This window comes from Crocodylus siamensis, chromosome 6 (genome assembly GCF_052110815.1).
Source record: "Crocodylus siamensis isolate JL-2025a chromosome 6, ASM5211081v1, whole genome shotgun sequence".
In the NCBI taxonomy this organism is placed as follows: domain Eukaryota; kingdom Metazoa; phylum Chordata; order Crocodylia; family Crocodylidae; genus Crocodylus; species Crocodylus siamensis.
This window is the reverse complement of record NC_143400.1, coordinates 11,063,677-11,091,335: the sequence shown is the minus strand read 5'-3', so window position 1 is coordinate 11,091,335 and position 27,659 is coordinate 11,063,677. Positions and strand designations below refer to the sequence as shown.

Here is a 27,659-nt window from a genome sequence, read left to right as displayed (position 1 = left end):
GAAAAAAGAAATAAACCTGTCATACATGGGGTTTGAGAGGTCGCCTTCCTCCTGGGATTTTGTTCTTTATGATGGGAGATGCTACTATGAACTAACTGCCTCTCGGGGCAATGAGCAACTCGAGCCTGCAGGAACAATCAGGCTCAATCCTCAAGCCTGGTACTGCTCTTCATAAATATATTAAGATAAGCATCCAGCTCAGTACAGTTCCCACTGGCTCTGCTAAAAGACTGCTAATGACATTCTCTGCTCCCCACAGCATGCAGTCTAGAGCCTACCCACATACATGGTATACCAAACCTTCCTTTAATAAATGTAGTGCAAAGTCAGCACATAGGTTATTATACAAAGGCCTTTGCAGAAAACTCCATGAAACGCTGCCTGTTTTGAGAGAGGATTTAAAGGGTGAAGGGGATGTCATTGGGTGTCCAAGAATATTAAGCTAGCTGAACCAGAGTGACAGGGATGCTATCCCTCAAAACACCTGGCCCACAAAGCTGCTCTAATCTACCTAAGAAAGCAGCCTGCCTGATCCACTAAGGCTTTTAGCCACCTGCCATACAGCGGAGGGTTAATCCCATTCTCAGTGGTCAACTCCATACCTCTGAGTGTTGTGGAAGAAGGTCCAGAACATCCCGTTTGCTCATTGACCACTGAAACATCAGCCCTGCATTGGCACTGCCAAAGGAAAATGGAGTCTGCATGCTGGTCATGCCCATCACATAGACAGGCATCTGCAAAATAAAGAGTACTGTGACCATGGAAACTTTAAGCTGTCTCTGGTTTCCTATATTATGTTCTGGGCTTCTCACCCCAACACCATATAAACAGTGGACAAAGCATGAAGGGCTACTGATTTCTAATTGCCATGGTAAGTGTAAACCCTCCAGAAATAGTTGGGGTTTGCAATACACGCATCATAAATTGGGTACCAAAGGCATTTCTATGAAGCTCCTTAATAAAACCTTGTGCCCCCTTCTTACAATGATTCTAGTAGCCTAATGCCAGTGAAATATGCTCTAATGCGAAGGATCTAAATTCAGTCCCTACCCCCTGGACAGGTAGAAGGTGCAATATTACAATCAGTGTGTTGTATTTGGACATGCTCAGATATTCAGCCCCAGATAAGCAATCCACCTTTTCAGTATGCATCCTACATCTCCCTGTACGTTGCTTTCTTCTTCATTTTTCTCATTTACACATATGTACACAAAACATGTGAATGACTTTCCACCGTCTAAGCACAAGACAGTCTTAGAACTCACCCTTCACCAGTGAACTAGGCAGTGGAGTTGACATGATTCCCAATCAAAGCTGCCACTTCATGCATTTGGGACCCTCTCTTTTCCCTTTAAAGGTACATCACTGGGATTTCACAGTTCCCTTTCAAATGGGCATAATGCTGCAACCCACTGTAGTGTGTGGGTGGATTGTAGCTGTAAGAATGGGGTTTGAAGCAGCCTTAGCTGAAACCACACAGCTAAATGGGGATCATCTGAGCTCTGTTTGACAAATCAGTGTCACCTTCTTTAAAAAGGTGGGGAATTACTGGTCTGGATAATTCAAGAAATCCTCTTGCTTACAGCATCATTTTAGTAAACCCAGTATCAGGATTCTAAACCCTCTTTGGGGTCATACCTGGAATCATGTCAGCAGACTGGAGTCCCAGTTACAGTGTGAACGTCATTCTCTACTTGACAATGGCAGTGGAGTTGACTATGTAGCTCTGATACCTACCTCAGTGGCTGTTATAAGCCTGGTGGCAGGCGCATGAATTCTCACTGCTCTTAGCTGAACTACTTCCAATTCTATTTGATCCTGCAAAATAAGGCAAAGAACAAGTCTTCAGCTGTCTGAAAAGATGAACAGTCTGAAGAAGCAGACTGGAGTCCCACTTTTGAAATAAACAGTTTATAGGCTGGTTAAGGGCTTAGCCAGAAGCTTTACACAAGAAACATACATTTGCACATGGCCTTAGCAGTACTGTAGAGGAGACAGTTTCTGAAGAACGATAAGCAAATATGCCTCTATGGGTACTTACTTGAAGGCTGCAGGAAATTATTTGCTACCCAAGCAGGAAAAGTTTTTTTTGTTTGTTTGGGGTTTGGTTTTTTTTTTGGGGGGGGGGGAGGGTGTCACTAGAGTTATGTGGTGCCTACTGATTGGTGTGAATTAAACATCTGTTTTGTTTCAACAGCACACTTCCCACTAGGGGCGCTACAAAGCAAAAAAACAAAACGTATGGGTATATCTGATCTGACACAGCAGAATCAGGCATTTCTCTTTCCAACAAGCAAAGGTGTCATCTTTCATTTTAAATGGGGAACAAATGAACAAGCTGCAACAACAACCTTACAATAACCTCTACTTCTTGCTACACACGGCAAGCCTCTGGGGTGGTATCTTGGTAGCCGCAGTTTTTTCTAAGTGAGGATTGTCAAGATCAACTCTGCCAAGTCAACCAGAGAGCCTGACAAATCCACCTAATCATACACTTCTTTAGCAGAGGTCAATACAAGAAAAACAAATCATAGAAAAAATAATGAGAAAATGTGAAACAAAATGGAAAGATACCTGTGAGAAAACAATTACTCTTCCTGTGTCTTCACTGACTGCCTGAATAGTGCCCTGTATTATGGCCGTTCCCACTGTCTTAGCTGTTACCTGGCCAAGCCTGTTAACTACAGCCACAGTCTTGTTGTTGATAGAGAAGTGAATAATGGACTGTGGCTGTGGGCCACCTTCTGACATCACCTGAAATAGTTAAACAAACAATAGGATAGCTGTCCACTGAAAGAAGCACTAGTCTCTGAAAATGAGGCAAACTACTAAGGCATATGCCCAATCTGTGCTTTTCTTTGCTAACCTACAGAAGCACAATTTCTATTGGAAATAGATATAGTGGAAAAGAAAATAAGGGGCAAAGGGAAATACAGAAGTTTCAATTTTTTGGAATAACTAAAATTTTTTAAAGCTCACCTGCATCATGTTGTGTGGAATTAGAGTCATTTTCTTTGGGATAAGTTTGAATGGAGGAAAGACCTAATGGACGGGAAAGGTAGAAAAAAACTCTGCTGATATATTTTTAATGGAGACAAACTTTAAAGCAAAAAATACCCCATTCTTAGCAATGCACCAGTGAACAGGTACTGAGCCAGTCTGTACTTGTTCTCATGTAGGTGTCACATAAATCTTACCTACCAAAAAAGAGCTCAAATTTAGACTCTAATCAGTTTTCTACAAGTTATTAACTGATGTATTTGCTAATGCCTACAAATGCATCTTAGATGCATCTCTAAAGCTGTCACATCCCTTTGAGACCTCTACATCAAAATTATGATGTTTCCAGTTAGCAAAAATACTCTGCCTTCTCAGCATCAGTTCTACAGGGGCATTTCATGGGAGAACTTGGTGTAATATGTAAATTACAGCATAAGACATTACAACTTGGCAATGGTGATAAAATTCTTCCCATTTTTATGACTATCGGAAACATTTAAAATTCAAAGTATTCAAGCCAGTGTTATGCAGAACTTCTTTTTCCCCACAGCACTTTGAAGGAAAAGATTTGATAAATGATGAGACACACAGACATCAGCTGATATAAATACGACTCTTACTTCAACTTTACGTGGTGGGGAAGTGAACTTTCTTCCCATCTTGTCCCAGGCTATGGCCACCAAAGTTGTCTGGCCTACTGCAACTGCTTGAAGCACATGAATTTCAGAGTATTCACCCACTTCCTCCATTTTCCTGGAAAAGCACTTTACAGTTATTTTAATTTTCCCACCCTGCATAAAAACTGTATGATGGTGGGGATAGCAGCTTTCTTTTACTAGTCAATGAGCGTGCAACAAGCCAACTTGCTTGTGTTGGGGCAAGATTTAAAATCTAACACGCTGAACTTCCTTTCCAATCACTGACCATTAAAATATTTGCATGTACGCTGATATATCTTTAGCTGTCTCCACAGTGAGGCAAACAGTGGAAAACAAGAGATTACACAAGGATTCCAAAGAAACCTATTTCAAGCCAGAAGAGTTGTAAATTTATGGGCTGAGCTACCATGTTGGAAATAAACTCATTTAATCAACTGGTAAGTATGAATCAAGGATCTCAAAGAGCTTTACACACATGAACTGAGCCTGGAACCCTGCCCTACGAAGTACTCACATGTCATCACCATTCTACAGAAGGATAAGTGGAGACGCTGGGAGATTAAACAACATTCCTAAAATCATTCAGCGGGATGGTGACAGAACTGGACAGGAATTCAGTAGTCCTGACATGTACTCACACATTCTAATCACAATACTCCCCTAGCCTGGGGATGGTAGAGGTGCTGGAAGCAGATTTTTCTCTGTAGTTATTAGCTATTTTGCAGTACCCAAAAAGTATCAGCTGCTGTTGGAAAAGGGAGTGCACCAGCCTGCCTGCACTACTCACACAAGTATAAAAACAGCAGATGACGCCTGCAGCTTCAGTTTCATGTGCTTGAAGTATTTGCTCCTGAAGGGATGGTGATGAAAACCCAGCACTCGCACAGTGACGAAGACTGATTTGCCAATCTCAATCTAGATAAAGGGAGAGCACTTTTACAAGTGTGAATACAGGCCGTGCTGTCACCCTAGTCTGCCAGCATACTCTGTGCTTGGGAACCATTAGTCTAGCAGTCTGGAAATCCTGCTAGTAGAGACTGAGGGAAAGGAAACCCACATCAAGACTGCCCTTTTGTTTTTGTGAGAAAAAAACAATTGCAGCAAAGATTTCAAACAGTCAGAATAAAACAGCGTATATGTTAAACATACTTTACTGCTGAAAGGAAAGGAAGTTCCACACAGTCTAGATAAAGTGACATAAACAGAAACAAGAACTACAAGAAATATCACATCCCACTTGGCTATGTTCTTACCAACACTTGGCTCTCCCGAGGATTGTCTCACCTTATCGACCAGGTCCACCTCCAACTCATAAACATCAGACACATGGAGATAGGTGGTAGCTGGTCCTAGGAAAGCCAGGCAGAGATCATAGACTGCCATGGTTAAAGACCCAGGTTGCAAAGGGATGACCTGCAAGGAAAGCGTAGAGGCTCAGACAAGGCAACTGCAGTCATTTGCATCTCTCTGACTAAAAAGCTAAGCTACCTTGTGAAGGTGACTAAGTACTGCACTCTGCTAGGAAGTCATTTCTCAAATCACTAGGGAAGTGAAAGGCAGAAAAGGCCCACTTGGTTCAGCCCTCAGAATTCATCAAAGGATTGTTCCCTACAGCAGAGGCAGCAGTACACTGTCCAGTCAGGTTGTAAAAGTCCCAATAGTAAGGGGTTTTCACCACCTCCCTCAAAGCTACACAATTCTAGGGTTTGAAGGTCAGTCATTTCCCTAACTATGTAACAAAACCCAAAATAACATCTATATACAGTGCGTTTGATACCACTTGGTACCAGGAGATCTTTAAATCTAACATGTTTGTTTTACCTCAATAAGATACCTGTTTCAATAAATATTTGGCCCACTTCACACACCTACTTGCATTAATGAAATCCTGAATTTTGTAGTGGAATATCTAACAGCTACAAAAGTCAAAGAAATAAGGGACAAGGGAACAAAGGGAGATTTTTTCTTCCTTTCCTGAAAGGTGAGTCTTACAGCAAGAATTTGAACTCAGGCTCTTCTCCACAGCCAAACATTCTCAACATGCTCACCTCAATGGCACTTTCTGCTTCCAGGTATGTAATATTTACTATATCATCTTCACTGCTGTTGACTAGAAAGTACCCAGATCCTTCCACTAGGTCAAATATCTCCTAGGAAGGAAAATAAAATTGAAAAAAATTCCAGCACCCTCATTTACCAACCATTTCCATTTTGCTCATGAAAGAGAAAGTTACCACTGACTTTGGGGTTCAAAATTCAGCCTCCAAGGGAGACTTTATCAAGGATGAATTGAACAAATAAATAAATAAGTAAAGACTTCAACTCTTAGCAGATGCACAGTGATGTTGACATTACAAAGAGCAAGCTCTAGTATACAAGGTCATGGTCCTCCCAGCTGATTCTGCTCACCCAATAAAGGAAGTTCAAGAGCAATGATTACTTCATTTTGTTACCCAATAGAGTAAATACTATTAATTCCATTGATTTAAATCTAAGGTGATGCAGCCTGATGGAAATCCAACAGTGATTTCTCATTAATTACTGGCAGATGGGCAAGGATTGGAAGTGGGGCAGACAATGCACAGAAGGCTGTTTTAAGGCAATGAATAGCCATTTTTCTATGTAAAACTGCAGCCCCTTCAGTTTTGCTGTGCCAGAACAGAACTTGCCCTGTGCAGTGTACTGTGAAGAACACTTCCAAAAGAATGTTAAGAAGGATGGTTTGAGACAATGGCCTTCTTTCCAGAAGCACTGCTACTGGAGCATATAAGCAATACTTGCTCTGTAACACAACCTAGCTTTTCTTTTTCAATGAACAGATAAGAAATGTCAAAGAACTGATCATTTACTGCAGTGATAGTCAGTTATATGGGCAAGAACTTTAGACAGAGATATTTTCTCTCAAAGTCAAAAAAGCACCTATTCTCAGTAAAAGGCTACACAATACATCAAACACTGATGTGGTACAATTTAGCCACGCTAAATGTTCCTACCTTTACAGCTGGATGATTATATATAGTGATGTTCTCTGGCACAATGGTCACATCCTTTACCAGTATCAACTCCACAGCTGCGGAGTTGAGTAAGTTAGATACTTCCTAAATATGCAACCAAAACCAGAGAGACGTTATATTAGTGTCCTTTCAAGTCAAACCAGCCCAAGCGACATACATAGGAGGGACTGATGACTGCAGCAGCCTCGTATCAGTGCTTGTAACTGGTACTACAGTCCAAATAAGATTTACCTCTTGAGATAGTAAAGAGCTCTCTATTCAGAAACTAACATCATTTTTAGCTGAATAACCTTGGCCTACTCAGCTCAGATTATCAGTAGAATGCAATAGTTTGGTAGAGAAATCAGTTGAATGTTAAGACTATTAAATAATCTCTACTTTACACACCTCAAAAGGGTTTGAAAACATGCCCCAAATACCTCTCTTCACTCACTTTCGGGCTGCCTCTCTCTGAATACTTCACAAAGCAGACTGTTGTCAGAACAGTCCCTTTCATTTGGTGTACTTCTAGCAGCTGATGCCCTATGAATGGCAGTAACAGAGTTATTACTAAACATAAGATGGGATTTGAAAAAAAGAGGGGGGAGGGGAGGGGGATGAACCAATTTTACTTTTAACGAGAAAAAACAAAGCAAGTTGATGTCGTATTTTCAAAACAGGTTCATAAACAACCACTTCCATTTTAAGAAGGGGAGGAGGTTGGCACTAGATTTGTTATGATATTTCAATTTCTCCATTGACAGTTAAATCCCAGGAATAACTTGAGTTTTTTAGTCTATATGGCATGTATGTTTTAATATCCGGAAAGACATTTGTTTCACACTCGCCATGAGGAATATACAACATAACACCACCACACTATGTCCTTCCACTTTAAGTGTTGATGCCATCTATTTAATATCTTATATTTGGTCCCAAGCTGTTCCATAAATGTCTGTATTTTATAAACTATTTCACATTATTACAGAAAGAGAATCCCAGCTCTCATAGTGATGCACACATGGACAGATTATATTAGGAGGAAGGAAGAGAGAAACTGGGCTAAATTCAGTCCTGGTATAGCTCTTAGTGACTTCACTGCAATTCAGTGTATAAAAGGAAATGGTACCATGCATCCTGATCTGTCCACTACCATCATTCTTTGCTACCATCTGCATGGACTTTGCATCTGTAAAGTGTGCAAGGGTTTCATTGGATGATTTCCACTCCAGCACCAAAGAACTAAAGTTGTCAAACTTTCGCCCGTGTTGATCAAATACAGCCAACTCCAAAACTGTATTCCTCAAACTGGACACAGGGATCTACACCCAAAATAACAGAACTTGTTAATAATGCAGAATCTGATCCCAGAGAAACACCAGCTCCCTTTAAAACATGGACAGCTAATTGGGCCTTTGAACTTTTCTTATGCAGCCCATAACAACCATCATCTTGACTGCAAAGATGCAGTCCAAACAGACAAGACAATCTAGCTCATTAGGATTCCTCTCTAGAGACTGTGAAACACCACTAGCTCAGCCAGTCTTTTGGGGCAGAGGGTCTATAAACTTCCTAAGGAAAAGTCACTTAATACGACTGAGATCATTCCATTGCCAGATCATGTCTTTCTGGTAAAGGGTTATTTGACTAGTGGTTAATGCTACAAAAGCTTAAATTCTGTGATAAAAGTACCATACACATCTTGAGTTCCTACTCATTCATACAGCAGCATAGGAGAGTTGTATTCTTAGTTTTATGTCAAACAGGTAAATCCTTACCAGCTGCTTGTTATGTTGAAGTAATGGGCATGGCTGGGCACCTGCAGATACATTGTAAACTGGAGTCACAGACATACTGGCTGGATGAGCACAAATGAATATCACCTGCACCATCTCCACTGCAGGATTGGGGTTCAGGACACCTGGCTGATTACCTACTCGGAAGGTCAGCACCTTCAAAGACATGCCAGAAGAATAGTTAGCCAGATTTCATTTTCAGCTGCACCCAATATTTCATATCAAATAGTGTTCCAATATAGGACTTTTTAAAGAAAACTAAGGCAAGTCCACACCTACATTAGGGGCTGAGAGGACAGTCTAGTCTGTGATAAAGCATATTCTGAGAAAGAAAAATTGATTTTTATGGAAAGTTTTCTGCAGGCAGACTGCCATCCCCTTACGCCTTAGCAAAGTGGGCAGTACAGTACTTTTCTTTATGGAAAAATTCACCCCAATGGTTTAATTCACAGTTGTTCTGATTCCCTACCAGCAGCCCCCCTCCAGACACAATTATTAACTCCTGATAACTGGTCACTACTGGATAATTCACCATTATCTATATTCCCCCTGGAATGACAAATAAACAGAAGTTACTGCCAGTGTTCCTGAACTAACAGTTAGGTACAAGGGAATCCATCTGACCCTTGCTTAGCCTGTGCTAACACAAGCCAAGTATTTTCCTGTCAAAGGAAATGGAATGTGTTTTCTCACAGTTACTGCTTTAAACTGTAAGCCTGTGCCTGCTATATTCTCCAACTTGCTTCCAGTTAGTCATTAAATTGCAGGAAATGTGTTTCTCCTACCTGTTCCCCCAACTCCAGACACACAATTCGGTAAATGTATTGGTTTTGTTTCCTTTTGGTTGGCAGACGGACCTGAGTAACTTTGATTTTTTCCTCATGCTCCATAGTCAGTTCCAAGAAGAAACGAGATGGTTCCAAAATCCATGGACCTGGCCCTCCCTCAAATACCACCTCCTTCAGTGACTGCCACGTCACCAGTGCCACTTCCACAGGGTTTACTGCCTGATTAAGTGAAGAAACTGTTAATAGAAACTGCTATTTTTAGTTTCTCAGTGAGACTATAAAAAATTAAGTCTATAAATTATAGACACTGTGCCTGATTCTCATTTCAATAAATGCCCTGTTAGAAGATTCTAGAGCAGGGGTAGGCAACCCCCGGCATGGGTGCCAAAGAGTAGCACTCGAAGGCATTTTGCTTGGCACACATGCCTTGGGGTGGATGTTAGGGAAGGGGCCAGGGCTGCACCGCCACAAGAAGGATTGGGTACCTCGTGGCTCCCCTGGCATTTGCCCCGGCACGCCAACTTTTTACAGGTCGAGGTTGCAGGTGTTTTTGGCACTGCCCAAAAACATTGCTGACCCCTGTTCTAGAGTTTAAGGGACCTTTAAGTGAGTGTAGATTACATTAATATCCCTTTACATGGCTAGAGTGATGTAAAGGGCCACTGATATGAATAAGAATTCAGGCCTTGCTTGTTAGAAACTACACATTATTACAGGAATTGGCCTTTGGTTATTGAATCTGGATTGGACAATACTGATATACTTGTGAGAAGAGTCATATTAAACAGACCAGGAATCTGTACCAATTAAAACACTGATCCAGAGGTAAAGCTTAGGTAGGAAAAGTAAAAGTACTACTGAAAGAAACCACCTACTCCTTTGTAAGTTCTGGTTTTTCCCAGCAAATACAAATCAATTCAGAATACAATTAATTGCTACAGTTAAAATTACTTTAGTTGGAAATTTGATACCAGTAAAACAATATTCTTACTGGTGACAATTTCTATGCTACAGTTCCTTCTTAGGACCCAGCTGGTTTCTAGGGGAGATGATGCAGGATTTAGCACTATGTAATAAACCCACTGACTCCTACAGTTTTTACAATGTTTAAGGCCACAATCCTAAGAACAGGCACATGTAGAGTTACTTCCAGATGAAGGCCAACTAAACATATTCAGACATTAATTTCTGAAGAACTAAGCAGTCTCAGCATGGAGAAGTAGTGACACTGCTTTGCATGGACTTTGTTTTTACTGATAGGGCCTGGCAATTCCATAGGGTCAGGATGCTCCTCCCCTAGGGGCAGGAAATGCATCCGGCTTTTCAAACATCCAATCAATGAAAGAGCCACTGTCTAAACTTCTAAGTCTTGAAAATGAGTGGGCAATTTGTAGGCAGGTATAAAGCCAAAGAATACAGGTTTGGTAGGAAACTCCTTGTCCCAGATGAACAAAAAAATACATTTCAGCAGGACAATACATCTTAAACTTCCTGTTTAAAACTTGACAAATATTAATTAACAACACTGCACAGCTCCCCAGTAGAATGGTGTAAAGTGACTACCATAATGTAATCTAGCTAGTCAGCAACATAGCTGAAAATAGAACCTAGGAGTCCCAAATCCCAGACCCCTTCACTACAAGCCCAGGACAACACCCTCTGACTGCAGTTCCACAGCAACATGGATATGAGCAGGCAGCCCACAACTGCAGGAAAGCATGGACTATGGTTGCTGCCTCACTACCGTCACCAGGCTCACTATAGAAGCCAAGATACAAGGAACACAAAAACTGAATTACAGTAGTGCTTCAGGTAGAAGGGGATGAAAGTGGAGCACTTTCTCACCTTGAGGGGCTCATAAGCAGCAAACGTAGCACTGGTTTCAAAATATTCCTGGTACATGGTAGCACTCACTGTCACTAAAGTATGTCCCAACGCCTTTGCAGCTAACTGGATGCTGGAGCAAAATCTCTGGCCAGGTTTCTGAACACCTATAAGACAAGAGAACTTTTGGAGCATGCTTTATGTCACTGACAAACAGAGCTGAAATGGAATCTCTCACTTCTCCATTTTTTAAGTGTGTACCAGACCTACCTTCTATCTAATTGTCCCATCCCCTTCAGCTGTTGAAAGAATCAAATTATATAGTGTTGCACCAGAAACTGACATAGCAGTTATTGCTCTGATTGGCCTTTGTGGTGACTGATGCAATACCAGTGAATAGGGAGGCAGAGGGAAAGGGAAGGGCAGTCCTCTGGAAAATATATTAAGTGCATTTTGCAAACTGCTTTTTAAAAAGCAATTAGACTTGGAGTTACTTTACCTTCTTCAGCAGGAGTGAAGATGCCTTGCTTATCCATGCTTACATCCAGCTGTAACAGGGAACAGTCAGTAAAAGCGATGGTCTCCCTCGTCTCTCTGTCTATGTAGTACATCATGAGTGGAGCTTCTAAAACTTGTCCAATTTCAATGTCTGCATGAAATGGCAAAAACTCCATCTTCGTCGGCCTCAGCACATACACCTGGATTGGCAAAGTTCGGTAAAGAGTCCCTAATAGCTAGTTCACCCTGGATTAAAACTGTGTTATAATCAAGCATTTCAGCTTCAGGAAAAAAACTTAAGCGGTCAAAGCATGTGAAAATGGAGTCCACACCTGACTTGGCAGCTAGATTCCTACTTGCAGTCTACTCACATGAGCAAAAGTTTACTTTGCAAATCTAAAAGTTTTAGTTGGATCTTTTTTTATAGTTAATATATAGCCCCAGGTATATGTTAATATAGCTCAGCATAGAAATGTTCACTGGATGTCTGTGCTTAACAAATAGCTTGAGCTAGTCAGAAGTAACATCCCTGACACAGAGAACTGCACTTGAAGGACAACAGCACATGAACAAGTGCCCACAGGATTACTAACAGTGAGATTTTATACCACACTCACTGCTCTCCAATAATTATAGCAGAGCACTGGGTGTATTATAAAGTCTCACCCTGTGGCAAATGAAAGCTAACCTATGCTATTTGCTCTTTTACTGCAAGGGAATGCTGCAGTGTGCTACCTTTCATTTACCCCGGTAAGAGCAGGCACACAGGCAACTGCTCTGCAGCAGCTGATGCACATTTACTACACAGTCACTTGTTTGCATGTCCTGCCCCCAAGTGAGCAAGCCCAGCATTTTTAGGCAGTAGCCTGTCACCAACATCACTCAAGATGAGTCTTAGATTTCCAAATCTGGATAAGGAACACTCTTGCCACTGAAAAACAATCCATCAGGGAAGTACTTACCTGAATTTCTCCATAATGGAAGGGATTCTGCACATCTCTGGCCTGCACTGTGCTCTGCCCCCCAACCAGCCCTGCTGTCACTACTCCTTTTATGGTGACTGTGACTACACTCTGATTGGAAGAGGTCCATGTGAAATTGCCGCTGCCTCCCTCCACCTATGTATGAACATAACACAAGAAAAACCCATAACACAAGAAAAAGTAAACAGTGCAAATTACAACCAAGCAGAGCCCTAGAAACAGGAGGATGATTGTACGCATTGGTGTTACTTTAGCAAAATGTGAGCTTGCACAGATGTGGTTTGGAATAACAATCCCACAGTGAAAAATATTAAGTGAAGTAATACCATAATAACAGCATTCCACAGCTCCTTTCATCTGAGAAACTAAAACCACTTTACAAACATTTATTAAATCTCATGATTCCCCACCACCACTACCCAAGTCAGGAACATTATTTAACTCATTTTACAGCTTGATAAAAGTGAGGCATAAAAAGATCATTTATCAGTTAAGTCAGTGAGTGGCAAAGGCAGCAGTAAAGTAGGTATGGGCAATGTCTCACCTCTTCTTCACTGTATACAGTAGTTTTTAAAAATAAAAGGGACGTTAAGACTGTGTTGCCAGATTACAGAAAAGTGCTGCTGAAATAGATGAGTATGATCAATGAAGGGCACAGGAAGACACGACAGAAGAAAAAGACCCATAGAAAAGCTAGAGGAATTGGGAGGTGCCACTCAGTATAGTGTTAAGAGTGACACTCAGGGAATTAAAGAGCAAACTCATCCTACCAGGGATGGGACCTAAAAAAAGTGATCAGCCAACCATGTACCTTCTCCTGGTTTCATTGTGTTCAATGAGGTTTTGCCCTTTATTTAAATGGACACAGAATGTGACCCTAGACTTGACTAGCAAAGGAAAACAGACTGATGTTTCCCCTGCTTCTGTACTGACAATACTCACAGGGTCTCTATTAGCTAAATATTATTAATTAGCCTTTTTTCTGGAAGGGGCTCTCATATCTTTTCTACCTTGGCGACCACAGACAGCAGCAGTCTCCCAGTGCCTGAGGAAGGGTGTTTGTATCTGAAAGCTTGCAAAGAACTGTTTCCAATTACTTAATTGGTCTAATAAAAGATATCACATCTACCCAAAGAACCTTGCCTGCTCATAGCAAGGAGGCCCTCATGAATTTCCATGTCACAGTATACTTCACCTGAACTCTATGTCGATACAAAACTTCCATCTGGTGGTGTGGAAAAGCAAGGAAGGAGGGTGTCAGCTTGATCCGAAGGTAAACCCTTGCCTCCTGTTCATGACTGATTGGGGCAGGCAAGTATGCCTCAGAGCCATCCTGCACGCAGAAAACAAGGAAATGCAATCTTTAGCCAAATGGCCCAGTCACAAAAGGGACAGTCAATGATCTTGAACTGCTAGCACTACAGGGTAACAGCATGGGGCAGACTGTAAATAAAGCACCTCCTTTCAGGTTGTACTTCCTAGCAGTTACCTGAAAAACAAGTTTGAAAGGAGGAACACTGTTCTGTCTGAAGTCAACTGAAGGGTTTTTTTGGATAAGCTTAAACAAAATTCCCCAACAACAGTATTATCATCTCCAGCTGTTCCCACAGGGTCTTGCCTTAAGCATAAAATTAGAAGAGAAAGATTAATTCCACTAAGAAACTCACCAAGCAAAAGAATGCAGAACAAAACTTAAATTTATAAATGGAAGACACCACTATGGTCATAAAAGGAAAATAACCACTAAAAGCAGACTTTAATGCATCTGCTCTGCAGACACACTTGCTGCCAGAACTAAAATAAAGCATCATGAACTAACACTAACAGTTTCATAGACATCAGGGCTGGAAGGGACCTCGGGAGATCATCGAGTCCAGCACCCTGCCCAAGGGGCAGGAAGTCAGCTGGGGTCATAGGATCCCAGCAAAATAAGCATCCAATTTACTCCTGAAGGTGTTCAATGTAGGTACTTGAACCACCTCCGCTGGCAGACTCTTCCAGACCTTGGGGGCTCGGACAGTAAAGAAATTCTTCCTTATGTCCAGCCTGAAATGGTCTTGCAGGAGTTTGTGACCGTTCAACCTCGTCATCCCTTGGGGCACTCTGGCGAACAGACGTTCCCCCAGATCCTGGTGGTCACCCCGATAAACTTATAGGTGGCCATCAGATCACCCCTGAGCCTGCGCTTTTCCAGGCTAAAGAGTCCCGTGGCTCTCAGCCTGTCATCGTAAGATCTGTTTTCCTGACCTCTGATCATGCGCGTGGCTCTCCTCTGGACTCTCTCAAGCTTCTCCACATCCTTTTTGAATTGTGGAGCCCAAAACTGGACGCAGTACTCCAGCTGCGGCCTCACCAAGGCCGAGTACAAGGGGAGAATGATGTCCCGGGATTTGCTCGAGAAGCATCTATGGATGCACGCCAGCATTTTGGTCGCTTTACTAGCCGCAGCATCGCATTGCAGGCTCACGTTCATCTTGTGGTCAATGATGACCCCCAAGTCTTTTTCTTCTGTAGTGCTAACCAACGTAGCACTGCCGAGCCTATAAGGGTGCTGCAGGTTTTTCCTCCCAAGGTGGAGAACCTTGCATTTATCGGTGTTAAACACCATGAGGTTCTCATCTGCCCATTTGCTGAGCTTGTCCAGGTCAGCCTGGATCACCCGCCTGTCCTCTGGCGTGGATGCTTTGCCCCAAAGTTTGGTGTCATCGGCGAACTTGGCCAGTCCACTCCTGACTCCAATGTCCACATCGTTAATGAAGATGTTGAACAGTATGGGTCCCAGGACAGAGCCTTGAGGGACCCCACTGGTCACAGGGCATCATGATGAGTGACTGCCATCAATCACAACCCTCTGGGTCCGACCACGAAGCCAATTTCCCAGCCAGCGGATCGTGGTGGAGCCAAGGCCACAACTGGGCAGTTTGGCCAAGAGGTGATCATGGGATACCAGATCAAAAGCTTTTTTGATGTCAAGATATATGACATCAATCTCTTCTCCCTTTTCCAGGTGATAGGTCACCTGGTCATAGAAGGAAATGAGATTGGTCAAACAAGACCTACCCGCAACAAACCCGTGCTGGCTGTCCCTTACAATGTTAGCCTGGGCCAGTCCCTCAAGGATGGCCTCCTTAATAAACTTTTCTAAGATCTTCCCCAGGATAGAAGTCAGACTAATGGGCCTGTAGTTAGCCAGATCCACTCTCCTCCCTTTCTTGAAGATCGGCACCACATTGGCCTTCTTCCAGTCTTCGGGCACTACACCAGAGTGCCAGGAGTTTTCAAAGAACCGTGCCAGGGGCTGGGCTATGATGCTCGCCAGCTCCTTGAGTACCCTGGGCTGCAGATTATCAGGGCCGGCTGACTTGAAGGTATCCAGCTACTCAAGGTGTTCCTTCACGAGGTCAGCATTGATGGAGGGTAGGGGATCCCCCTCACCCAGATTTCCCTGTCCCATAGCAGGCATGGGCATCCCATGTGACTGATGAAAGACTGACGCAAAGTACCTATTTAATAGGTTGGCTTTTTCCTGGGCGTCAGTTGTCAGTTGCCCCATCTGGTTTAGCAGGGGTCCAATGTTGCCCTTGCTTTTCCTCCGGCTCCCCACATATCTGAAAAAGGACTTTTTGTTGTCCTTGATGCCTGAAGCTAGTTGGAGTTCAGTTGCAGCCTTGGCTTTCCTGGTTTGGTCCCTGCACTTGCATTTCAATTATGCTAAGGTGTTAAGTTTAGAAGGGTACAAGAATCTAAGATACTGTTACATCAGTGCCTCTCACCATTCAAAGCCATTTGCAAGGGAACAGCAATAGAACTGGACAGAAACAACCAAGTGGCTTCAAAGATTAATCCAGAAAGGTCTCTGAAAAATCCTGAATAACGTACCTTCCACAACTTGCCTTTCAAGACTACCAAGTAGTGTAACAGATGTCCCCAGTCTAAAGTTTTTTCTGACAAGCAATCTAAATATTTTTATTTCACTCTTATTCCTGCTTCTTCCTTCTACGGAACTCAGAATAGCATAGGTGATGTCATGGCATAAGCACATACACTCATATGAGCAGCTTAGTGAAATTTGTTAGTCCTCTAGACTGCCTGGTTCAATTTGTCATGCTATCTTCCCCCAGTCCTTAGATTCTCATCTCTCTGAGGGAATCAAACTCTCCTTTCAGGGAGTGCCCATTATCCCTGGAGATGTAGAAGAGGTGTAGGTTGAAGTCATGTTGGTCTAAGGACATAGGCAGACAAGGTTCTTTGGGTGAATCTGATATCTTTTATTAGACCAAGTTAAATAGTTGACACAAAAAATTTAAAGCAAGTTTTTGGGTTTAAAAACCCTTCATCAGACTGAGGAAGTTCCTGCAGTTGGTGTGTGCTCTTCCTGGATGGAATGAAAAGACATCAGATTCATCCAAAGAACCTTGTCTGGAGATGTAGATGTTCATCCACAAAAAAAAATCTATGGAGGAAACGCTGCTACAACCCAAAGTAAATAGTACACGAGCAAAACTTTGATAATTTGAAACATGCAGCAGTTCAACTTATTGTTTTGTGAACAGTACTCTCACAGGGCCTCAGTGACTGCTGCTGGTAAGGGAATGTTACAACCCTTACCTCTTACCTGTAGAAGAACAGAAGTCAATGCAGCGTTTATTACTGTGATGCCACCTTTCAGGACCTGAACTGTATGGTAAGAACCATTAGCAGAAGACATTATCTCTTCAAGATATTCCATGGGAAAGTGATGAGTTATTCTTATGTTCTGTAAATCAACAATAAAAAAACCCAGAGAAGGATCTATCCATTTCCTAAGAAAACATAATCCACTTCCTATCAGAAGGATTTCGAGACATACTATAAGTGAACTTGGTATCCCCACAAGCACCCAGGCACCTGTTATGCCTTCTCAGTTCAGAAGCCAACATGGTTATCAGAACAGCTGTGGCTTGAAGTTGATTTTGGACATGGCTGGGCAAGTGAAGGCACCAGTCATTTTATTTTCGTTCCTGTATTGCACTGAAGTCGTTTTTTTCTAAGAGAAATGGCCTGCAAGGATACCTATTGCAATAAATCTCACTAAGTTAGGGAAATGTTGTCACCACCATGTTAATAATACTAAATAATACTAAAACTAAGGCAGGACGAGAACATCTGGGGAAACAGGGTAAGGTGAAAACTAGCTCTGCAGGGAATCCTCTCATACACAGACCTTTCCCCCACTCACACATACCTCCACACTTACACATTTGCATGCACACTGAACACTCACTTGCACCCCTTACAGATGTTTAAATGACTTCCACAAGGTCACATGATGATCTGAGTCCCAGGCTTGGACTGTAACTAATAATTTATTGTTTCTTTTCTCATAAGAGCCACTACCTTAGTTTTGAATCTATTTTAAATATAAAGAAATACATACTGGGGAATTAATTTACTGGAAAACTACAGCATCTAAATGAAGGTTGTAATCTGAATTTTAAAATAATACTTATGCTCTTCCCAACTAAAAGTACACTAAGCTAAATTCTAGAGACCAGATTATTTATCAGTCATAAACATCTGAAGAATAAACTGTTTTCAGTAAACTTGGAAAGGACATGAATTCTTTTATTATTGCTGTTGAGGGTGTGTAAGAGATACGGCACAACAGATGCTTCCCTTTGGCACTTGCCCAAGTTTTTAACTTTACACGTGCTTACATCAGATAAATAAACTTTAGTGCTGGCTTTATCATATACTTCAACAGTGATTGTATACACTCCCCTGACTTCTAGAACCCATCTGTCTCCTGGTTGGATAGTGAAACCTGCAATATAGCATAAAAAGGTGGCTTATTAAAAGGAATCTTTAAAAAAAAGGGTTTTATTTTGTAAACTGAATGTTGGTAAAAGGTGCTGGATTAACAGCTTTGAGGTCTAAAGAATATTTTTTAACTCCAAAATAAATTAAGTACAGGCAACAATAGTATTAGTTTTTCTGCATTGCTTCTCACTTTTATTTGGAGCTAGAAAGAAGTCTGTATTAAATTCTATCAAAGGCAATAAGGGTACAGATAGGTACGAACAGCCATTAGGTGGTGATAATTTATGGCCACTATGAAACTTTTCTCTATTAGAACTCACGAGCTAAAAGGAAAAGATCCATTTCCCATCTCCTAAACTATCCACTGATGCTCATCCACGCTTCTTGAACTCCTGATACACTTAAAAAAAAACTACACTGTAGTAAACAGCCAGCCACTTTTGCTAATGTACCATAACAGCTAAATGATCTATGAGGCAACTATGACTTGTTCTTTCTGTTTCTGGTGCCTCCTGTGCACTGTTATTCTTTAGTGCAATTAACTCTTCTAAAGTTTAGAGATCACTAACCAGATTTCTGCATTGTGACTATGCAAGCGTTAATTTTCAAGCCCCTCTTGGAAGAGGAGAATTCAAATAATCTGACTCAGTAAGACCTGGGATTCATTCTACTAACAGAACTTATTTCTTTTCAATGTGAGGCTAACCACCGGCAAGAATGATCTTCCTTTTTTCATCATGGCTTTCATACACGTGGTTTAAAAGTACTCACATAAACTGTGTATTTAGACATACATCACTTTGTCTATCAGTTAAACTCAGTCTTGTGCAAAGCAAGGTAAGCATTTGAGTACAGCAAAGCTAGCAGGGCAAGAAGTGGCCTACTGTAGCCAACCAAAAATACAAAATACTTCAACTAAGTAATGTTACTAGCTATATAGAATGGGTTTGGCCATAACATATACCCTTCAACCTCCAAAACAAAAATGTTTGAAAATAACCATGAATAAGGCACACAACAACAACAACAAACATGCAAGAGTTAAGGTGTGGGGGGGGAGCAAAACAAAAATAAATGTGTTAAATAAAAACTAACAAGTTTGAAACAGCATGGGGCTATTTTCTTTAACTTGGAACCTTCCTACAACTGATATGAAGAAATTCTAATATTAAACAAACAAACTGACCTATACATTTACACCAGATTCTGAAAACAGGTTTTCGCATAGGGGAGGTAAGAAGCAGTCCCATGTAAGTCATACAGTTCTATGAGTTAGTCTCTTAAAAAAACACAAAAAAAACCAAAAACATTTTATTGATCAATAAACAAAGCAGTAAAGAGTTTAAAATCAAACTCTCATCTTCTGAATAATTACCTAAAAATGCAGCCTCTACAACATAGATAGTGCAGTTTGGAAGTCCAGATGCAGATCGCATGTGGATATCTTAGTTTTTGTATAAGGAAGGAATTTAGTTTTCCAATAAGACACATAACCTTAGGCTATTTAAACTCAAAACAAATGTGGGAACTTGGGGCCTTATCCAATTTCCACCACTATCAAATGGTGTCTTTAAATTGACCTCATTGAGATTTCGATCATGCACCTGAATGGACAACTCATTCTCACCACAGAAGAGTCGGAGGTAAAGGAGATGAGTATATCAAGATGAGTGACAGTGCTTGCTGACTGGCTACCGAGAACGAATAGCATTGACTTTGAAGTGGAAGAGTCACCATGCATCATACTCGGAAGTAGTAATGGTTAGGTACTGAAGGACAAATTGTTTCTTGGAGTGCAGGTAACGCCCCAAGATATCATAGAATTCTGAGATATTGCAGGACAGGGCCTCAACTAATCTGCTTTGCTTATCTGACCCATCTTTAGTAGAATTCAGCTTGGTCTTGCTCAGGAAAGAGAATGGCCACACAAATAAAGCAGACTGCTATGTTTTTTGCTTTATTTTAAAGGATACTTTTATGAACAAACACAAGATTAACCTGCCCCAGCTGTACTGCTGTTACAGTGGCTGTGTTCAGATCCAGCTGAGCCACTGGAAGATAGTCAGACCCACCAGCTGCAATGATTTGATCACGCAGTTCAAGTTCATAATGTTCAAGAGGTAAATCCACTTCTGCAAAGAATAAGTTACTGTACAAAACAATGCATATTTCACATTAGTGCATATTTGATTTTTCCTTTAGAGGGGCATGAATACAAGCTTATGACAACAGTCAAAGAATAGCTGCAAGGTTAGGATCCTAGATGAAATGTTACTAAAGTACAAGTATGTTAGTCGTAATATCTCTGAAGTGTCTGTGTGCAAGCTTTGACAATCTTAGCCATGTCATCTGCTGGTTAGTCTCAAGCATAACCAGTACCCAGAGTCTGACTTTTCTACTACCCCAGACACAATACAGTCATCAGACTCTATAGAGTATTCTCTACTAAGAATGACATCTGAGCTAGTCTTTATAAAAAGACCCCCATCACAAGGAACATTAGCCATACAGGGAAAATGTTTATACGGTTTGATTACAGGTTTAGATTTAACCATGGCTCCTCCTGTAGTCAGGAACAGGTCTATGGGTAGAGAAATTACTGCCTGTGTGAATTATCTGCTTCAATTTCACTTATGAATGATTAGTAAAGATTCTGGTAAACTCAGAGGGATTAAAAGAACAAATTTACCTGTAATCCTCCCCTGTACAATTTTACCAACTTTGTACTTGATGTAGGTTCCAACCAGAAGATAAATATCATGGGAAGGTACAAGGAATATATTCTCCAGAACCAGCAGACGTACCAGAGCAGCAGATATTTTCTAACGAAGGAGAATAAAAAAGCAACTTACTATTAGTACCTGGCAACAATGTCATTTTTTCAGCAAGAGGATCACTTACCAGCAGGAGGCTCCAAAATGCCAACTATAATTAATATTACTTTAACACTACATTTTAGTCACTAGCAGGAGAAGGTCTCTTACCTCCTGAAACCTTTTGACATGTGGGCACAGTAGAATGGCAGTTTTCTTTTAAAGGGGCAGTCAGCTTGAACCACAGTGTATATCAATATTTTTATCTTTTGCTAAATAAATTATATCTGCCCTGTGTCTCCTTACCAGTTTTGGGAGATTCTACTACCACACGTTCTTATTTTTAAATGTTTTCCTTTTTGGTGGCAGTGGTATGTGAAATGAAAAAAAAAAAAAAAAAAAGGTACATTTTTCATCACTTAGGGGAAATAAAAATGAAACTGACCATGCACCAAATGTTAGCAAACACTGTAGCCAACTGAAAAAAATATTTTTCTTTAATCTTTTATTTATAGTTGTCTTAGACGTTGCTGGCGCTAAAAGCAAACAAAACAAAAAATCAGGAAGAAATATGATTGAAGTTGACAGCATCCTCTCCGACTCAGCACGGGTGGCTATAATAGACTTTTGGGATTTATAAACTGACTTCCATCAACCCTAATGAGAACATGGACCAGCAGTGTGGAGAGGCAGTCAGGAAGGCCAACCGCACCTTGGCATGCATCCACAGATGCATCTCGAGCAGGTCCAAGGAGGTGATCCTCCCCCTCTATGCGGCACTGGTCAGGCCGCAGCTGGAGTACTGCGTCCAATTCTGGGCGCCGCACTTCAAGAGGGATGTCGACAGCATGGAGAGGGTCCAGAGGAGGGCCATTCGTATGATCAGGGGACAACAGGGCAGGCCCTATGAGGACAGACTGCGGGACCTGAACCTGAACCTGTTCAGCCTCCAAAAGAGAAGGCTGAGGGGGGATCTCGTGGCCTGTTATAAACTAGTCAGGGGGGATCAGCAGGCATTGGGGAAGTCACTGTTTCCCCAAGCACCGCCAGGAGCGACCAGGAATAATGGTCACAAGCTGGCAGAGGGCAGATTTAGGTTAGATATCAGGAGGCGCTACTTCACAGTCAGGGCGGCTAGGGTCTGGAACCAAGAGAAGTGGTGCAGGCTCCTACCCTGGGGGTGTTTAAGAGGAGGTTAGAACATTTTGCTGGGGTCATTTGACCCCAGTATTCTTTCCTGCCATGGCAGGGGGTCGGACTAGATGATCTGCTCAGGTCCCTTCCGACTCTACAAACTATGAAACTACGAAACTGCATCTGTAAATAACTTATTACTGGTAGAAAAGTAGATCCTTCAAAGCAATTTTAAGGATTTTTTCCTTCCTTTTTAATATTGTACTATCAAAGCTGGTCAAATTTAGTTTTTAATTCCAAATTTCTGACTGGAAGTTAATCTGAATTGTATCATTACTGGTAGCTTCTGAAAGATGTATGACAGTGTTGGTGGTGCTAAAGAAAACAACAATTTTAACAAGGAAATGCCTAGAACTGCAACCTAAGTTACAAGTTCTGTTTTAAAGGTGGAAATCCATAGTAAGGCTTCACCTTGTAAACTGGTTCCTGTATTCGGACTTTTACGACTGCTGCACCTGTTTTGATTCCTGAAACCAGAATCCTGTCTCCTTGTTTTTCTGCTCTTTCTAGCTCAACAACATAGTCTGGGGGAGAATACTCTGCCTCTGAATACTTTAAAATCCTGAAAAAACAAAATCACACAGAAAAAGTTATCTGTGATTGTTTCAAGTTCTATTTTTAATCCATATAAAAATGACAGTGTAACTGAAGGACAAACATTATGGGATGACACAGTGTGAAGAGAAATGTGAGGAAAAAGGGTATGTAATTTCTGTGTTGATCTGCCCACACAACCATTAAGTGCTGACTTTGAGATGTAAGGGCCCTCTCTATAGCACATCTGGTGATAAAACAGTAAAGGAGAGTCTACACTTTGGCAAACTCAAACTAATGTACCACAGATCCCTCCCTTTGTATGAACTATTACTTACTACCATAGTCAGGGGAAAGGCATTCTTTCTGAGAACTGCTTCTGCAACTAACTTTACTAGCAAAACCAGTGCTGCGTAACCTACCAGTCAGCGCATAAGACTGGAAAGCTAAATTGGGTTATATCTCCATGTCTACCATGGATTCACTAGTACCTGGGGAAAAATATTTTTCCCTCTCTCTCTCAACGTAATTATAAGCAAATGGGAATAATACTACTTCCTATCTCCCCTACTCCCTGGGAGATGTTGGAATGAAAGGTACTACAGAAATGTCAAAGGGAGTAGGGGAGATAGGAAGTAGTATTACTATACTACTATAGAAGGTACTATAGAAATGTCAAAGGGAGTGGGGGGGTTGTTTTATTAACGATTCAAAATATAGTTACCTAATTTTGCTAGAGAGTTCTAAGCTGTCCATGTCATTATCCTTGGCAATGTTCCACTCAAATGTCATTCCTGACAAGCTACTAAATGTGTTTCCTGAAGATGGAAACTAAAATGAGTATGGACATGACAAATTCAGAAGTATGCAATGGTGAACATATATTATGTTCTTATGTGTAGAGGCATTCATCTCTCCTTTGCACATGGCCAGGAGAAAAGGTAAAAAGCTGCAGCATTGATATGCCATGACCAAGTGTCCTTACTGTCTGCTGCTCACTATGCCTACCATTACAGGGCCATGAAGCAGGAGGCCACAAGCTCAACAGGCTTGCGGTATTTTTAATAAGGTCTCTCTCTCTCCCTTCTTAATCTTGTACACGAACCCACACCACAAAAGCTATATATTCCAGAGAAGTTTCTGATCACATCTAATCTCTCCTTAGTCATAAATGAAAATCCATGAACACACAGAAGACAAACTGGGATGAAAAGTAGAACAGTGCTAGTTTTATTTTCATTTACTTGGGATGATCATACAACACCTTTAACCAATTGTTAATATATTGCTTTGTGGCCAGAATTAAAGCTTAGGAAGCAAGAATTCTGCATAATGTTATTTAACACCTTATGCCAGCTTCATTACCATGGCACCTGAGCAGCTTGCAACACCAGTTTTTACACTCACCCACTCATCACTCTTTTGCTTAGCATACCCTGATTGAAAGAGAAATAAAAATTCTTATATAATTCCTACGTTAAAACATTTTATGAACAGAATAGAATCAATCAAATACTTTCTGTAGCTGAAAATGAGACATGTTATAGGAATTCATGATATGGCCACATTTTCCTATATGGAGCAGAGGAACAAATATATTTTACATGAGCGAACGTAAAAAAGGCACAATAAGATGAAACTGAATCTCGTTTCTCTAACCACCATGTTAGGTCAATACTACAAGTCTGGATAAGAGAAAGAGATCAATTGTTTAAACACTGTCTGAATTCTTCAAGATCTTGACAACAAATATCAACAGCAAATTAATCAATAGATGCTACCTATATAAGATCAATAAGAATACAGGAAGAATAAGATGCGTTTATTTCTAAGAAGGTTGAGTTAAATCCTGGCAGTTACTCTAGCAGTTTGTCCTGCACACAGTACCTTCTACATCCAGAGCCCTCACAGTTAACTCCAATGGAGCATCTTCCACGTAGATTTCTCGAGTTCGTGAGATAATTTCAATACTGTCTATCACATCAACAATGACATCACAACGTAGTAAATGGCCTGTCACTAAAATAAGAAAGTGCCCTTTAATTCATAGCCCGTAAGTCTATTTTGATTTTCCAAATTTGGAGATGCTAGCACTAGTGATTAAAAAAAAAGAAGAAAGCCATGGATCTCAAGGCAATGGGAGGGGAACAGGCCTTACTAAGAAAGCAGAGAACCCTTCCAATCTCCAATACACCCAGTCTGGGACTCTGAAGCATGCATGGATGCTTCAACATTATACTCTTTTGTTGCTACCTTTTTGAAGTCAGATGCAAATGTGAGGTGCCTAATGTGCATCACAGTACTTTTGCATAGGTCTCATGTGATCTGTGACTGTGAAATTAACAGTATTTTTAAATTTAAAAACACAATATACTATAATTCCACATCTTGGACTGTAAAACTTAGATGAAATAAGATGCCCCAAAGCATACTATTGTAGATACTGGTCCAAGGTGGACAGACTAGCTTATTAAGGGGTTTTCCCTTGATTTATTCTTCTCCACAGCTTCGGAATTTCATTTTGAACCCATGATCCCTTCCTGTCACATTACTCTTTGTCTACATACCACGATCTTCAGCTATAACAACACTGCTTAATTTCTTGGCTTGGGTAGACTGAGCAAACAGCAAAGCTCTTTGCGAACAAGTGGTACCATTCTTGTAAACTGGCTCAACAGTGACTGTATCCTGACGCGTTGAATACCTGAAAAAACAGAGACATTTGGATGTTTCTCCCTCCTCCACTTCGCAATATAATTTGCATTATCTGGGGTAAAATAAATACATGGTATATTATGGATTGATTCACTGTTTGACTACAAACGAGAAGAAAGATGTGTTCTAGTGGGGTAGCACCTCTGGCATGCGTGAGAGAACATATTACCAAGGGAATATAGTGCAAGATCTTTAAATGCTAGACTAGATCAGACTAGGTATCCAAATTGCTTAGCAGCCCGTCACCAGAGCTGACCCAAGCAAGATGCAGGTCCTGGGGCAAATCAGCCCATGCGGGGCCTTGCCTTCGCACTGCTTCCATGCGCCCTGGACCCGAAGAAGCTGTCGCTGCCATTGGCAGTGGCGGTGTTAGCGGTGGGGAGGGGGGTAGTGAGCAGCTAGATGCAGTGGCGATGCATAGGGGGTGCATGTGCACTCCCTGAGAGCACCAGTATACATCCTAATGGCCGCACTCACTACTTAGGTGATGAACAGGGAGGGCAGGCAGGAGCGCCAATGCCCCCCTGCAAGTGCCGTCTGGGGAACAGGGCCATTAGGCGAAGCAGCCACACTCACAATGGGTGCACAACCGCTGGCCAGGGAGCGGGACCACGGCCACTTTGGGAAGCACTGCAGTCACTTTTCAGCGAGTGAGATCTTCTGCAAGGAGGACCTCCCTGGCAGCATGGACAGTGCAGTCAGCCATGGGGGACGTCCCCCCGCCAGTGAGCGCGATCGGGCGCCAGAGGATACCCCTCTCCTGGTCGCTGACTGGTCACTGCGGGGGCATGCCACCCGACTCAAGAGGCACCAGTTGCCCATGGCTGGATGCAAAGCCAGTGGCGCCTGGATGCAAAGCACGGGGCCCGGGGCAGTCACCCTGATTCGCTCCCCGCCCCAGGGATGGCCCTGTCCAGTCCATCACCAACTCCTAGTACCAGATGCCACAGAGGATAATGCAAGAAACAGGCTCTTGCAGAACAAAAACCTCCTGGGAAAACGAACTGAGATTAGCTGAAGGCCTGGAAGTTGCAGGTTTGCATCTGCTCTGAAACATCAGGTGTGTTTTGGCTCTTGCAAAACCCTTTATGTCCTTGTTATTGAGTCACGTATTTGAGCCCTGCACAGAAGCACCTTAAACATGTCTTGTGACAGTGATCTCCCCAGGCTACCAAAAGGCCGAGGGCTTTTTTAATTTGTGCCAGTTTTGAAATGGATGAGGATGAGTGATAAGGACAGGGCTCGGAAAAGCAAGGACAAAGCAACCTGAACCAGATCAAGGGGCCAAAGCAGCACCCCCTGGCCTCCACTGTATCCAGCCACAATGCCCCAGCCTCACAAGGGCCAAAGCCTCTTTTCCCCACAGAGACCCAATGCCACTGTGCTCCCAAAGGAGGAGCTGGTGCCTCTCCGGTCTCTCGCAACCCCCACCTGTTGCCCTAGGCCCAGCTCCTACTTCCTAGGACCAACTCCCCCATCTAAATCTTTGCCCATCCCCCCACCCCAACAATCTTTGCTCCCACCCAAGCAGAGGCCTCCCCCCAGGTCCAGCCCTGCGTCCCAGCACCTGTCCAGCTCTCCCTCACCAGGAGTAGCAGCCACCCTCAGCCTCTAGCACAAAGGGGACCCGCAGCTCCCCGCTGACAGGCAGCAGCACCTTTGGCACATTAAGCTTATAGGGCTGGGAGGGTCCCAGGAGGGCAAGGCAGGCCAGGAGGAGCAGAACAGCCCAGCGCGGCCTCGACAGCCTCATGGCGCGAGAGGCGACAAAATGGCGTCAGCCCCCGGGGGCGGTTGCCGCTTTCCAGCGCGCGGGTTCTCTGCACATGCGCAGCGGGTGCCACTCTCCCCACACACTTACCATTCTGCGCATGCGGCCCCGCTAGGCCCCCCTCCCCCCCGCGCATGCGTCGCTCGGCTCGCCTAGCTGTTGTAGTCCGCGACGTGCACGCCTGCTGAGTTTTCTATTCTACGCATACGCAGTCGGTAGCCCGTCGGGGCGTGCTGTGTCCGTAGTGTCACAGGTTCGAGTCGCAGTGCGGACACAAACCGACGTGGTGTGG

The 27,659-nt window shown here is 42.4% G+C and overlaps 1 protein-coding gene across 1 annotated transcript in view; it reads right to left on the bottom strand.

The window, feature by feature from the left end:
* The window catches only part of NUP210L (nucleoporin 210 like), a 37,592-nt gene extending 10,186 nt beyond the window's left edge, over positions 1 to 27,406 (bottom strand). Inside the window, exons 1-27 of the mRNA XM_090055456.1 lie at positions 27,183 to 27,406; positions 25,449 to 25,585; positions 24,769 to 24,900; positions 23,606 to 23,699; positions 22,759 to 22,909; positions 21,030 to 21,162; positions 20,314 to 20,472; positions 19,716 to 19,784; positions 18,238 to 18,344; positions 17,157 to 17,297; positions 13,737 to 13,874; positions 12,521 to 12,676; positions 11,560 to 11,758; positions 11,082 to 11,227; positions 9,234 to 9,455; positions 8,431 to 8,604; positions 7,782 to 7,974; positions 7,107 to 7,195; positions 6,653 to 6,757; positions 5,708 to 5,809; positions 4,944 to 5,072; positions 4,447 to 4,574; positions 3,621 to 3,753; positions 2,980 to 3,042; positions 2,575 to 2,754; positions 1,738 to 1,818; positions 603 to 734 (exon numbers count right to left, since the gene is read on the bottom strand). Coding sequence (XP_089911582.1) covers positions 603 to 734; positions 1,738 to 1,818; positions 2,575 to 2,754; positions 2,980 to 3,042; positions 3,621 to 3,753; positions 4,447 to 4,574; positions 4,944 to 5,072; positions 5,708 to 5,809; positions 6,653 to 6,757; positions 7,107 to 7,195; positions 7,782 to 7,974; positions 8,431 to 8,604; positions 9,234 to 9,455; positions 11,082 to 11,227; positions 11,560 to 11,758; positions 12,521 to 12,676; positions 13,737 to 13,874; positions 17,157 to 17,297; positions 18,238 to 18,344; positions 19,716 to 19,784; positions 20,314 to 20,472; positions 21,030 to 21,162; positions 22,759 to 22,909; positions 23,606 to 23,699; positions 24,769 to 24,900; positions 25,449 to 25,585; positions 27,183 to 27,349 — 3,660 coding nt within the window. The 5' untranslated portion in view covers positions 27,350 to 27,406. The remainder of the gene's footprint in view (positions 1 to 602; positions 735 to 1,737; positions 1,819 to 2,574; positions 2,755 to 2,979; positions 3,043 to 3,620; positions 3,754 to 4,446; positions 4,575 to 4,943; positions 5,073 to 5,707; positions 5,810 to 6,652; positions 6,758 to 7,106; positions 7,196 to 7,781; positions 7,975 to 8,430; positions 8,605 to 9,233; positions 9,456 to 11,081; positions 11,228 to 11,559; positions 11,759 to 12,520; positions 12,677 to 13,736; positions 13,875 to 17,156; positions 17,298 to 18,237; positions 18,345 to 19,715; positions 19,785 to 20,313; positions 20,473 to 21,029; positions 21,163 to 22,758; positions 22,910 to 23,605; positions 23,700 to 24,768; positions 24,901 to 25,448; positions 25,586 to 27,182) is intronic.
* Between the last annotated feature and the right edge of the window lie 253 nt (positions 27,407 to 27,659).